General features: G+C 42.2%; 1 protein-coding gene across 9 annotated transcripts in view; it reads right to left on the bottom strand.

The window, feature by feature from the left end:
- ZNF521 (zinc finger protein 521) overlaps window positions 1-12,979 on the bottom strand; it is a 235,603-nt gene that overhangs the window by 132,184 nt on the left and 90,440 nt on the right. For all 9 annotated transcript variants that reach the window (XM_042797980.1, XM_042797985.1, XM_042797981.1 and 6 more), the window contains one exon: window positions 4,994-8,346. In XM_042797980.1, coding sequence (XP_042653914.1) covers window positions 4,994-8,346 — 3,353 coding nt within the window. The remainder of the gene's footprint in view (window positions 1-4,993; window positions 8,347-12,979) is intronic.

Genomic DNA, 12,979 nt, shown 5'->3' with positions numbered 1-12,979 from the left:
ATATCTGGTCACATCTTAAATAAAACTTTCCTGAAAGCAATGTCAAAATGATTCAAGAAGACAGAAATGGTATTTTCAGTGAGTTCATTATGAAACTCCAGAAGCAGAAAATATGTTTGCCACAGATTAGTTCCACAAACTATTTCAAAGCCAAATCTTTGTGCCAGCAACAAACCTTCTTTACCTTTTTCTGTCCCCGGATCCAGAATCCAGCATGAAAATTACTTGTTCTGGGCCTGGATTCATTGACAGGAAACCCAAGGCACTACTTCTTTTGTTTACATTACAAGTTTATGTGCTTATTCATAAAAATCCTGTAGTCAGAATGATCAGCTTGGATTGCTGATGAGGAGGATTATTTTAATTTCTTTATGTATTTCAATTAAATGCACGAGTATTGATTTCAGTGCATTTTTTCAGTTAAAAGCACAGTGATTTATATTGCTAAAATGCTATTGCCTGCCCTGCCAAAAGCATGCATCTGGGAACATTTCTGGGTTGCTCACAGTCTTTTCTCTCTTCTTTCCGCCTCTGACTGCCAGTGCATGCTGTTGAAACAAACCAGCTACTTCAAAAGGCAGTTCCTGTTTTCTGTCTTTGTAAGTCTGGCAGTGTTTTGAGAAGGGGGGAGGAATAGTAAGAGAATAAAGGTAGATTCAAGGCCCATGAATAAAGAGAAAAAAAAAGTGTAATGATGAAACAGTACACCTACCTGATCTCCATTCTTTCTCCCGGGGTGATACCATTTCTGGATTCATCTGAGGTTGGATAAGTTGAGTTTCAAGGAGCCACCAGCTCTCTGCAGCATCTGAATTTTGTGACCCCATCTCCACAAGCTCATTGTCAGCCTGTACTTTCACGGCTCCTTCCAGAATGGTGCTCTGATGTGCCCAGTGTCCCCTGCTGTGACATGCCCATCCTGGCATACAGCTCTGCACAACCACAACAGGACAGAAGAGCAGCCCCAGATTCACACTTACTTTGTTCTTCAGCTGGTGTGGTAGTTGCTAGTTCTCTCCTTTGTCCAGCACTTTTGATACTCTCTACTATAGTGAGTTTCTGCAAGACTTTTGCAACACCTAAATAAGCATCTTTATTCCTGCAGTAATTTGGCAGTGTACTTGTACTGCTCCTTCTCTTCTTGGGACCAGAAAAATCAGAGTGTTCTTGTATTATTAATGAAGGACTGTCTGCATTGCCACAGGTAATACAGTACTCATATGAGCTTCACATTCATGGAACAAAGTGATACATAACTTAAGCTACTTACAGAAGCAATTATGCTTGCTGAGCGTCTACTCTGAAGTTACCAACAGCACCCCAAACTGAGCACAGTTGCACATATGGACACACTAGCATAAGATAGGTTTTACCAGTCAACTGTTGGTGTAAATTGGTGTCCATTCCCTCCTCCTCTGCCAGCTAGGCAATTAACAATATAACTATTATTGTACAGTTACGCTGGTATGATTTTGCATGTACATAAGTCATGAAGCTTAAGGAGTGAGGGCACACCTTCTGCTGAGTTAGGAGTTCTCTCATTAGGTGCATGACAGTGTTTTAAGGAGGAACAAGAGAAGCAAGGCTACACAGTTTTTCCTGCATACTGCTTTTCATCTTCCAAGTGCATTACAAAAATATATCAAAATTAAGCCTGGCAACACACTTTTCAGGAACTATCAATCTTATTTCCTGAGTAAGGAAAATGAAGCAGAGATGTTCCAAGAAGATTTGTCCAAGTCAACAAAGTAAATGAGTGACAGAAAAAGGACTGATGTCTAGCTCCCAATTCACTATCATATCAGACCTTGTTCTCCACTTTTAAACATTAACTACCACGAAGAAGATTATTATCCTGGCCTAACAACGTGTTTGCAATGATTCAAGATCTTTACAAGAAATCTACAACCTGAATTCTGCATCTCATTAAGCTCAAAGAATAAGTTACAGATTTACCAATTTTAGAGCTCTTTCAATAGCTAGCTATCCACAATCTGCCTGTTTAAGTCTGTTTGATAACTTATGGGTACTAGATTCAGCAGTATGATGGTCTTAATGAGTTCTGACCTATTCCTTGAGTTGTAACTGATGATGAGCACTGCCCATCATTTCCCACCCCCAACTGAAAGGTAACCTTCAGTGCAGATGATGCAGGTCACCATCTTTCACTTAGCAAGCAGAGTAAGCTCAGCAGGTGATAGCTCAGCTGATGACATTATACCACGTTGAGGTAATTGCACCCTATCATGTTATTGAGTACAGGCTAAAAAGGGAAGTCTTCCAATTCAACCATGAGAATACTTGGCAAAGAAGCCAGAATTGACATTTTTTAGTGTTATCTTTTATCTTAAAAAGATATTTTTTAGTACTCTTACCACAGTAATCTATTACTGAGTAACAAAGGGTATTCAGCACTATTAATGGTCTGACAACTAGTTTCCATATTTTTCTTGCCTTAGGAATGAGATGTTCTTTATATAAAGGTTGAAATCTCAAACCACATGACTCTCAATAATGCAAATGAAACCTTCACTCCTTAATACTATGATTCTTGTTGAAAATTTTCCCAAAATAGCATTTTTAAGTAGCCATCTTCAACATCCCATTCAATTCAAGAAATATCCTTCCAGTGCAGTAGCAAAGCCACTGACTATTAACAGATTTTAGAAATCCAATTTGGTTTTACTATTTGTGTTATATGCTTATGTTTTCATTTCTCTCAGCCTGGACATCCAATCTATAGGGTTAAACATTTGTGTATTACCACTTTCAATTTTCATTGTCATTGCTATAATGTTTGCATCACTACAATTTGAAACCAGTAATATCTGTTAGAAAAATAAATTGTCTTTCAGGATTTTACAAACATGCATTTATGGTTTCCAGAAGTACTAAAGCTCTATCAGGAACTTGATAGCTTTGTGCTTCCCATGAGAAAAGAATCTGCAAGTCTACGTTACTTGTGTGGAGACTAGAACCATAGACACTGAAAAATTCAGTTTACATGCCCCAAATGGGGGCTGGGGGAAAATGGTGATTTGAAAGCAGACAAACGCTATTCACAAATCTTGCTGTAGTTTAAAAGGCTTTTTCATCTTAAAAACATTTCTAAGAGAAAAATCAAGAGGAGTAAGAAGAGGAACATGATACCAATCAGAAGACATAAGAACTCTGATTATACTTGATCCAAGTACAAGATTCACTGATGACACTGGAGGTAACTGACCTTGTATCACCACAAAGGACCCCCAAATCTCCTTTTGTCTAGTTTACAAGCAAGAGAAAGACAAGTTGTTAACATCTTATCATGGTAACTGTCTTAACACACATGATTCTGATTGTGCTTCAGGTAGCAGGAACTGGCTTCCAACATGACTGGGAAGAGAGATTTCATGTAGTCACTTGTGGAAAGATGACAAAACCAGAAACCAGGATGACTCCGAATCTATCAAAAACATTCAGCTGGTAAGCCTGTGGTTCTCACTCAGCAGTGAGAAGGCCACCATCAGTGGCCTGAACCACACCTAATGGGAGCCATTCCTTTTCCCTCTTCTTTGAAAAGACGGTTTTCCTTAGACCTACAGTTCTCAGTCTAATAACTTGCTCCTTCCATAAACACCACACCACATTCCATTCCCCAGGCGTCCTCCACCACTGTCCAGTGTGCAAACTGGAGATGCAGAGTCATGAAAGCATGGGGTCCTTCCCTGGTGGATGCATCCTGCCTGGTACTTCACCCTTATCTCCCTTCTCCACTTCCCCCGCAGTGGCACTTCAGGCCCTGTGCTACCTCAGTAGCCTTATTCCAGCTCATCTTCAGCTATGTTCTCAGTAGCTCCACAAACACCTACCTCTTGGCCCACGTAACCTTATCTATCTTCCCTCCTCCCTCTCTGCTTCCCTCCTGCCCTCCAGTTTGCACAACACTGTTGGATGACATGCTGAGAGATTTCTTACCCAACAGATGGGCTCACAAACAGGGAGTGAGGAAGGTGATGGAAAAGCAGCAGCTCCCTAGCCACAGGGTATCCATACATATTCACAGCAATTGGTTGTACCATGCTTGTACCGTTACAGGCCAAAAGCTCTCTTGAAACGGAAGCTATTATTTCTTAGCATTTGTTTATGTTGTGCTTTTAGGCTTCCTGAACTATAAAGGATCATTATGTAAGATACCATGTCTAAAATATTAACTCTACATCATTCTGTTGGTAACATTTCTGAAGATAAAACAGATTCCCTTCCTTCAGTAGATGACGCCCCCCTGCCTTCCCATGTACAGGTGTTATTACTTGGTCACTGGTGACTGAGGAAGCAGATGAGATCTTTCAAGGGTTTGATATTTACTTTCTAAGTTATGCTGCATGATTGGGACTTCAATCATCAGGCACTAGGTGTTTCAGAGACATCAAAATGTTCATCAGGAACAGAAAGAAAAACACAACAAGGAACTGCATCCAAAGGACTGATTTCCCAATTTACCTTAGGCTAGTGTTGCACTTCTACTAAATAAAAATATGCTATAAGAGGAGAAAATGAATGTCTACAACACAATTTACAAAAAACACCCTCAATTTGTTGCTCACAAATATTTTTTAAAAATCCACCCCTTATGCCAGTATTTTGGCTTACTGTGCTCTACTCCTCTGTCACTAATTCTCTCTGCCGTAAGCACAACTCCTAGCTGGGGGATTCCAACACGTAAGGGAGCTAGGATAAGATTCCAGATCTCAGTTGTGCTGGCATGAAGATAGGTCTCCTCAGTGATACAGAAGACAATATCCTAGGGAGACTGGAATTAGTCCTATTCTGCACAATTCAATCCAAGATGTAAGGCATACCAAGAAGCAAGTAATTACTAGCTAATGGCTACGGATGGAAATGTAAAATGGTTCAGCCTAAGCATCTGATGACAAGTGACAAGACAGCTTGAAAAAAGGGGGATTCTTTCCAAAAGGATGGAAGGTGTCAAGAGCAAAGAAAAAAGGGTTACCTCTTCAGTTTGGGAGGGGCTGATTCTGGGCATTGGAGATACTTGTGGTGTTTTCAGCTGTGTACTGTTGCTGTCTGGAACAAGCTCTCTGTGGATTGACTGAATATGGTTTTGGAGTTCACTTTCTGATTCAAATTTAACATTGCAACTAGAACATCGAGTCTTCAGTCCCCCTGCCTTGCTTTTGCTCTCAATGGAACTCAAGTTCTCATTTTGGCCCATGCCTTGTCTGTTACTGCTTGAAGGGATGTTGACACTTGGACTACCACTCTTACTGAGATTAACACAGCTAGCACACAGACCATATGGCAGACCGTTGATGTCAAGTTTCACTAAATCCTGTTTTGAGCGGAATTCCTTCAGGCAAGAAGCACACTTGTACAGTTTCTGGAGATGCTGTGCGCGCCCCGTGGACTGCACGGCAGAACCATTTCCAGTTTTCTGCATGTGGAACGTGCCATGGATTTTCAGTTCCAGCGTGGAAGTCACTGTCTGCATGCACACCACACAGCGGAACCCCGTCAAGGAGTTCCTCAAGTCAGGGTGCATTTGGCAATGCTCTAAAAATTCCTCCTCACTCTGGAGGGGCATCTTGCAAATCCTGCAGTTTCCAGTGTCCAGGCTCTTACTATGTGTGACCTTATGTTCAGTAAGAGTCAGAAGAGATGGAAACCGCTCGCCACAGATTGGGCACATATAATGTTTCACTGGTCCTAAGTGTGTCTGCATGTGTTCTCGGAGCCCATTTTCAGAGAAGAATGTTCGAGAACACACATTACACTTGTAATTCCCTTTAATGAGTTCAGCCTTTTTCTTCACTATGGCACTTTCTCCAGGTCGAATGTTGTGGTCTCGAAGCTGGTGATTTTGCAGGAGAGTCTCCATGGTATAAGCTGCTCCACAAATGTCACAGCCATACATAGGCTCAGATGTGTCCACATCTTCTTCGCTGCCATCGTGGCTGTTATGGGACTCCTGGCTATTTGTCAACAAGGTCTGGAGTTCCACTTCCTCTTTCTGAACCTGCTCAGATGCCCCATTCGTTCCACAGTTTGGAGTTTTCGTTTCAAAAACACAATGTTTCTCCCTTAAGTGCTTTTCCAGCAAGATGATAGCATGGAAAGCTTTGCTGCAGAACTTGCAGTTGTACTTCTTGCTGTGCGTAGTAATGTGACACTGCAGCTCCACTTCTGTACCAAAGGACTCGCCACAGAAGATGCACTTGTGTACTTTGCCTTGGTTCTCCAGGTGGTTGTGTTTAACATGAAGCTGTAGGTCAGTCTCATTGCGGAAATCCCAGTTGCAAGACGTACATCTGTATACCTTCTTTTCATTGCTGTGCTTCACAGCCAAGTGTAGCTGAATGGAGACTTTGGAGTCAAAAACCTCTTGGCACAAGGTGCAGCGGAAGAACACAAATGTATGCATGTCCAGTAGGTGTTTCTGCAAGTCATCCACAGAAGTGAACTGCTTGTCACAGCTTTCACAGATGTAGTAGGTTGAGGTGATCATGAAATGAATAGTAACATGCTTCAGCAGAGACTCCTGATTTGGAAATTCCTTGTTGCACTGAGGGCAGGTCAGTTTTGGCAGGACAGTGTCCAGATGTGTTTTCAAATGAGTCTGAAAACCATCCAAGGAAGTATACTTAGCACCACACTGATTACAAATATATTCACCTGCAGGACGAGGAGGAGCACCTCCAACGGCCTGCATCATCTTTAAAGAGGTCTGCTCAATGGTTACAGGAGATAAGGGACTCATGGCTCTGGATTTTTTTCCATTGTGGATGTAATTCAGTGCCAAAGGAATGTTCTTATGGTTCTCCTTGATATGCTTGTTCAGTTTAAGAACACTATTAAATATTGGAGAATTTGTACAGTAAGAACAAGAATACACTTCCACCACTGGATCTTTTGGGGTTCCAAGCACAGGGGAACCAAAACGGGAGCTGCTAAGATCACAGTGGACTTGTCTAATATGCTCTTCCAGAGAAGAATCTGTAAGAAATCCCATGTAGCAATGGGGACAAAAGAATGCATTACTGTCCTTAGCAGCAGGGTTGGCAAATCCATGAGAACATCGGATGTGTTCCTGAAGGGTGTTGAGGTCATTGAACACTTCAGAGCAGAAGTTGCACTGGTACACCATGGCAGGCATGGTAGAAACAATCAGTGCTGGGTCCGGAGCTTCATGGACTTGCTTAAGATGTTCGTTCAGATTGTAGAGAGATGGCAATACCTCCAAACAATACTGACAGATATGGGCTTGTTCAGGTTTATCTAAATGCATAGTTTTCAGATGTATCTGCAAAACTGCAAGGCTGGAAAATAACTGTTTGTTGCAATAAATGCAGCTATAGGTAACTTTTGCCTGTTTACTCGAAGGACCAGTGATATCTGGCACTTGTTGAGCCGCCCGCTTCCTTCCACGACCTTTTGGTATAGGAGGAGCCGTTTCCACCATTGTTGAACTATCCACCGAGAGATTTGAATCTGGAGTGGTGCTAGAGACTGAGGTGTAGCCCACGGTTACCAAAGACGGGCTGTTGCTGTGGTTGCATGACTCTGGCTGCTGGTGACTGTCCATGTGGCTGTACAGCTCCTCCACAGTATGAAAGTTCTCAGAGCAAATGCTGCATGAATTCTTCTTCTCACCATTATGAGCCTGCTCCATGTGATTCACCAGAGTCGTCTCCTCTACAAAGAGTTCATGACAGTAAACACACTGAAGAGCAGATCGGTCTTCATTAGGGGAACACTCGGGGTGACATTCTGCAATGTGCTTCTGAAGGTCTTCAGGAAAATCAAAGCCTTCTTCGCACTGACTGCATTTCTGAGTGTCTTTCATTTTCCAGTCCTCCATCCGGGAAGCGGACTGAGAGCCATCTTTGTTCCTCTCGTGAACCTGCATGTGACCATGCAGTGAGCTAGATGACAGGAATCCACGCCTACAAATGGCACACTTATATGGCTTGTTGGATGTATGAGTCTTTAAGTGAATTTTAAGATGATCACTCCTTGAGAACGCCGCATCACACTCACTGCAGTGGTACTTCTTGTCTCCCGTATGAAGCTTTATGTGGCGGTCCCTGCTCCGTTTGTGTTTGAAGAGACGACTGCAATACGTGCATTTGAAAGGGAGCTTGTCGCTGTGACTTTGCTCGTGGTGCTTTAAGTAGCTGAGGCGGCTGAACGATTTGTCACAAAACTGGCATGGATAGGGCAACCCTGGGCCTCCTTCCTCTTCACCAAAATCACAACCTTCTCCATGGCTCGGGGAAGTCTGGTCCTTGCTAGAAGGCGATGATGCTGGCCATGAGCAAGTGGGGTCATCCTCAACATCCACTCCATCTGAAATGAGACAGAAACATGCCCACAGGCTTAATCCCCACAGTTCAAAGGAGATAGCAAATGTGTATGAACAATGCAGATCTGCTACTCCTAAACAGCTAAAACATATTCAACTCAGACTAGGATATTTCTTACACCTGTATCCAACAGCTTCAAGATCACATTTATTTTTACCAGACTGTAAAACATTAAAAGTTATTAAATAGTTCTGTGCCTATAATAACTTTTTATTGCTTTTTTATCATTCTTTCTCAGTTGCACGGTATGTATTATACATTGACAACTTTATTAAAATGCAGATTTTAATATATTGAATGTTTCTTTTGTATCCATTGTAAAATGATTTGCATATTTTGTGAGCATCTGAAGAGTCAAAGGAAAGGAGAAAATATCACAGGAATGATTTAAAAATAATACAGTCAACCCACATGCCTAATATTTAATGAACAGATTCCCCCCGCTTTGTCACAGTTTTTTTTTTTTTTCCCTTGAAGTTGATTGTGAACACAGAAATCTTTTATAGGCTATTACTGAGAGAGACTTGGGTGTTATTCTAAACAATAATAGGAAAAATTACAGGGGAGGAACAGGACAACAGTATAAACAGTGATGTTTTCTCTAATAAAGTGCAACCAGATTTCTCCAGTAACAATACAATTCAGTTACTGAAAGCTGGCAGCTGGATCATTAAATGTTCAAAACAAACTAACAAACCAACAGCCAGGATCAAGGAAAATGAGAAAGTTTCAAAAGGGTCAGTTGTGAACAGCATTTTTTTTTTTCCTTTTTAAGTTCAAGAGGTTGCCCACCATTTCTTCCTTTTTGCAAAGGCCTCAGCCAGCTGAACTTCCTCAGCCCAGCAGAACCTGTACTGTGAGGTGATCACAGACAAAGCAACTTGTAAAAAACTGGAAACAGGAAAAATGATAAACAATTTTGGTAAAAGTTGAAAGATTTATGAGTAACAAAGAAAAGACAAAACAGAAGTGCTAGCCAGATAATAAACTGAACTAATTATCCATGATACTACTTCATCTCTAGACAGGGCAAGCTGTAAGTATTTTTTTAAACAGATGTGCTGTACAGTTTCTGCACCTTTTATTTTAAATGTAGATTACAACACTACAATGATCATACTTATCTTAACCTAAAACTTCTTTAAAAATATTAAAAGAATGCTTGAAAGACCACTCTACATCAAATAATCCTTCTGTTCCTTTCCAGGGGCAATGCTTGGGGTTGTTTTCATTTTAAAAGTAAAACTGACTACAGTAACAGAACAGAAAAAGTCAGGATAAACCTCTTGAAAAATGTCTTTCTTAAGGTATTCTTGCCAAGCAGTAAGTTTCTTAACATCTTCAGACCTCTCTCAAGAAATTTACTACACCAACATAAAAGTTAGAGCTGGCCTATATTATGTAAACAAATTCCAAGCCTGCTTTCTTTAAGGTAACAAGATTTTACTAGATTATCAACCTCTTGCTTATCCACAGGAAACAGATGAGGATTCATTCCTTTCCTGCATCTAGAAACTGATGACAACACCATCTCACTATCAATGCCAGATGGCAGCCATCTAACTCTGAGAAAACAACCAAACACCATTGCTGGATGCCTGCCCATTGACACAATGCTTTTCAGGATAAGTTGGAAACTGCACGGGTTTTTATCCTCTTGTTTACGTCTTGAAGAGGAGGGCTTCACAAATTACATACACCTTTTGCGCATGCACGCAATATATAACTGTATTTACCTACATACCAATCTGTACTAATGGTATATATTTAAATAATAAACCCCAACCCTAGCCCAAGTGCCATGTCTTTGAACTGAAAACAAAGTTGTTTGGTTTTTCAAGATAAAAATTGGAAAATAAAAATCCTCCCTTCCAGCAAAAGTACTGCCATCTGCTAAAATGATACCCCCATGTACTGAAGTAAAGTTACTCACTGACATACATACAAAATAATACCAGCCAGTTGAGTTTTTAAATTGGTATATTAATGACTGCAATAGTCACAGGAAACTTTTAATGTAAATCTGTGTACTGCCCTTCCAAATTGCTGGGTTTTACTCTAAAACTGGATATGGTCAAAACAGTGGAACAACTATTTACAGAAAAGGATGTTAATTTTTTTCCACATTTTAAAATTTTATTTTAAGTGATTTTTTTCAGCCAGGTCTTTTAAGTGGAGAAACCTTTTGTCCTTTAAAAATCAAATATATTTCTGACATACAACCACTGCTGGCAGATAAACAGGAATTTATGTCAAGCAACTGAGTGAAGAAAAATAGTATGTGACTGCCTAGGCAACATATCTTGTAACCAAATTTAGCATTAAAATGTATATCCTACACAGAAATGATATATTATTGTATAAATGTTTAGAGGAATACATAGTAACTATTATAAATAGTGTTATCATCACTGACACAGTAGTAAATCATTTCCTTTTTTGTGGCCACTGCCTGCCTGATTTTACCTATTATATAACTATTCCCCCTGGCTCGTGGATCTCAGCAGGCCGTCGGGCTGGCACCAGGGTCGGGATCAAGCGCTGAGTGTGACCACGGCATAAGCAATGGCAGCCCCTTTCAACCATCCAATTCTCCCTCTTTGCTCGGGGGTGTCTCCTCTGCTTTTATAGAAGGTAAGGAAAGCAGAGGGGGAATAGCGTAACCACAGCACAGAGCCAGTTCTTACTTTCCGACTGGCAAATATAAATGTTTCTGCGTGTCGCTTTGCTGTTGCGTCTTTTAATCTGAGCCCACAATAATTCTGCAGAGTAATTCCCTTTGTGCAAAAAGGAGAAGAGCAAACCACTTACAAGTCCGACTCGCACCCTTTTAGCTCGAAATGTGAAAACCTCTCAATCTCTCAGAGCCACAGAAGAACCCGCAAGGCAGGGGGAATTCCGCCCCGCGCATGGCTGAGGACAACAGGATTTTCCTGAGTACGGGCCTAACAATGCGGCCCCCACGCTTCCCCAGCTCCCCCCCGGCACGGCGGGCGGGGGAGAGCCGGCGTGGAAGGGGCAGCGGAAGGAGGGCCCCTGGGCTGCGCTCACACAAAGGGCTCCCCAAGCCCGGCCGGGCGCCCGCCAGCGACCCGCAGGAGGACTTTTGAAACCCTCCTTCTGCGACAAGGGCAACGTTTCGCTGCGGTGACTGTTGCTGTGCAGACCCCCACCTGAGCACTGGGAACGCTGTGTGTGGTGGACTAAAGCTCCCGGTGAGCTCAGGGCCTGCCTGGGAACGGACCTGGGGATGGCGATCGAGACGGAAACCTGGACTAAGGGTGACTACTGCTACAGCAGGACATGAGTGACGACATTGCCTCTCCTGTCACCTCCCCACCCTTCCCCACAAAGATGCTGCCCCATAGCATTAACATGTAACCACTAAGAGCATCTTCTACAAAACAGCAGTGATCTGCAGCTTGCTACCCTGCGCTGAGGCTACTCCACGTGCGCGGGCGTTAGGAAGCCGACCCGGTGGGCACCCAAAGCTGTGATGGAGGAGCTAAGAGGAAGGTCCCCACAGCGAACCCCGCAGGCTCGGGGTGTGGACTCCACTCCTGCTTTCCCAAGGGTGCTTCCCACAGAGCCAGCTCTGTGCTGGGGGTAAAGTCTGACCTGCTGTTGCGGTAAAGGACTTCAAACCCATACTCTTTTGCCGATTGCTCTCACAGAAAATGCAGTTTGTTGCTACTCTGCATACTGCCACGTGTATATAAATCTGCAGACACCTACCCACCAAGCTACGTCAACATTACAAATACTGATTTTTAATGTTGTAACAAGATGTTTTAAAATACTCTGGACCAAATTCAGATGCACACATACAAGTCCCCAGGAATGGTACACATCTGTCTGAGGGCAGAATTGGGCTCCAGGTATTTGACAGAGTGTTTATGGAGTTTTAAAATATATTTTCTGTATCGACTTTTTTTTTTTTTTTTTTCCTTTTCCTTCTGCATTCACTAAGTGCTACTTACTGTAAATGCCTTTTTTGTGTTATGGCAAGTATTCTGAGTTTCAATGGAATGCACTTAACATGTCCATGTAAATTTTTAATTTTTGGAACCAGTCACTTCACACTCGCTGACTCTAAGAAAGCTCTAGCACTCACAACCAAAAACCTTTGCTGAAAATCAGCTACAAGGCCTAAAAGTCTATTTAAAGATGCAAATGTGTGTGAATAGTTAGTGCAGATGTTTTTCTACACCAACTGTACTTGCTGAGTTTCACCATTTCCATAAAGTACATTAAAACAAGTGTGTGAACACTCTGAGATGAAAGTACCAAGCACTCCTGAGACTTCCAGTGGAAAGTAGAGCTGCCTGACTTTTCTCCAAGCAGACAGGAATGCCCATGATTCAGCAGCCTGAGTAAATAAAAGAGGTCCTTATTTCCTAATTTTGCTGGCTGGCCACACTGCAGCAGTCTCTGTGCTGCTGCCAAAGGGGATGCAAAACTGGAACTACACCCAGCAGCTGAAGGACTGTCTTTGTTAGCCAGCCAGGCCTTCCTGACCATCTTCTGGCAACAAAACTACTGTATCCTGCGAGGAAGACCTCCATCTCAGGCTTGATAGTTCTCTAGTCTGTCTAATAGGACGAAACAACAGATTT

The sequence above is a fragment of the Tyto alba genome, unplaced genomic scaffold (assembly GCF_018691265.1).
Source record: "Tyto alba isolate M040663 unplaced genomic scaffold, T.alba_DEE_v4.0 Super-Scaffold_27, whole genome shotgun sequence".
Lineage (NCBI taxonomy): Eukaryota > Metazoa > Chordata > Aves > Strigiformes > Tytonidae > Tyto > Tyto alba.
Note: the sequence above shows the minus strand (reverse complement) of the source record. Positions and strands in the feature narration are given on the sequence as shown.